The following is a 1950-nucleotide window of genomic DNA, read 5'->3' as shown; positions in this document are numbered from 1 at the left end:
TCAAGAATTTTTGCTGAGGAAATTCGGAAATTAAAAGAAAGAATATAATTAGTTGCAGTGAAGAAAAAATAAGAATCTTCGAATGAGACAATCAATTTTCTCGGATTTTCTGATTGTACAAATTTAGCTAAATTTAGCTAAAAGTTTAGCTAAAAATTTAGCTAAAAGTAAGCATCCTACTTCCATTCTTACCTAAAATGTTTCCTATAAATCAGTTTCTCAATTTTGTGAAAATAATTTATATAATTTACTGACATCGCGTAAATACCTCCCTTATTTTCCATTACCATCATTACAATCAGTATTATTTACAAGTGATAATATTTCACTCAATTTCGGACTAAATTTCCAGTAACAGAAAAATTCCAAATATCTGATCAAATCGTAACTTATCAAACAAATGTCGTGATACCTAGCATCAGCACCAATGGTACCTGATAAAATAATACTCGATTTTAGAGAGACGAACAGTGCAAAAAGGATGCGGTAAAATATATGAGGAGAACGGTTGTCAACAAAGTATTTTCGGTTCCAAATGGACATCACGATGTGTATGTGATCAGATGATGTGTAACAATGATGAAATTTTGGCAACAGCTAACTTAGAAACAGCATCCTGTAAAGCTACTACCATAATCTTATCAGGTGTTGCACAAATTATCTTGATTTCATTGGTTTTTATTCTTGTTGTTATTTCATGTCCATTTATTACTATCAACACGATATGCTTCATTTTCTCTACCTTTTACGTTTCAGGAATGGTATAGTAGTGTTAAGTAAGAATTATTGATTAGTCTGGAGGTTGAAATTCTCAAAAACAATAATTTCACGTTCATTTCATCATGTTTTCCTAACTTACTTTTCGACAAATGTATTCTATTAGAAGCATACATGCTGTAGGAAAATAGTTGATTATTTTCAAAATAAATTTTGCCAAAGTGTCAACCCTTAGAACTACATGAATTAAACAATACGTCACCCACATACAGTTTCTAAGATCATCGGCTGCATGACAACAACATTTTTTTTGGCTACCATTCAGAAAATTAGTTTTGTAAAAAAGTATATCCGGCAACGGGTTTGTGTAATTTCGAAGCAGCGATCCATCTAATTCCCTATTACTGCTACAATTTGGGAATCTCTTCTAGAGTTCAACGTTGAACAAAGATTGCGACTAATCATTTTTGACATATATTAGAAGACGAAATTGATTCGAATAACATTTGTATAGCAAAATGCTTATATTTTTATCTTTGAATTTTTTATAACTAAACATCAGTCGTTAGAAAGTGAATTTTTCCTGTCTCTAAATTATAATGCGTTTAATAAATTATGCAATTTTTTGGAAAAACTTTAAAATTCATTAACCTGATAATAGCAGTACAATAAGCAAGCTTTACATTTCCGATGTTGAACCAATCATCATTTTTGGTCTCCTTATCCATAATTACTGCGCGTAATAGCATTTCAGTCATATCTGCAGCCACGTGTACCGAATCTCCCGATCTGAATGAGCTATTTTCATTTGTATAACTAATCGCACTCCAACATCCTCCTTTCTTTCTTGATTTTACATCCCATGATGGTATGCAATAAACTTGATGCAACTTAGAGATCTTGACGAGCAGGAGTTGGCAAGAACTAGATTATATAAACTAACAATGATAGCTAACAACATCAATTCCTTTCCGGAACAAATCAATGCAAGTCGTACCCGATATACCATTATGGTATAATCAAAGTAAATACCACAAGGAATGACTAGCAGTTCTGATGAAAACCAATAAAATTAAATATCGTTTAGGAGAAAATCGTTTTTTCGTTTGAGAGGAAATAATGAAAATCAAAAATCGTTCGAGAGTTTGGAAATGTTTGGAATACTTCTAACAGTGAATAAAAATGTAAACTTCATGGAAATTCATAAAGCTCGCATTTTTATCTATGGTTAAT

The 1950-nt window shown here is 31.4% G+C and overlaps 1 protein-coding gene across 1 annotated transcript; it reads right to left on the bottom strand.

Annotated features, from left to right (window-relative positions):
• Nucleotides 1–273: 273 nt before the first annotated feature.
• On the bottom strand, nucleotides 274–1726 carry LOAG_15059 (hypothetical protein; the record flags this gene model as incomplete). The annotated part of the gene is made up of 4 exons (XM_003150553.1): nucleotides 274–434; nucleotides 988–1124; nucleotides 1369–1506; nucleotides 1599–1726. The coding sequence occupies 4 exons, from the start codon at nucleotides 1724–1726 to the stop codon at nucleotides 274–276; spliced, it is 564 nt and encodes a 187-aa protein (XP_003150601.1).
• Nucleotides 1727–1950: the final 224 nt, after the last annotated feature.

Source organism: Loa loa (assembly GCF_000183805.2).
Source record: "Loa loa unplaced genomic scaffold supercont3.1472, whole genome shotgun sequence".
Taxonomy (NCBI): domain Eukaryota; kingdom Metazoa; phylum Nematoda; class Chromadorea; order Rhabditida; family Onchocercidae; genus Loa; species Loa loa.
The sequence above is the reverse complement of the archived record's forward strand: the minus strand, read 5'-3'. Positions and strand labels throughout refer to the sequence as shown.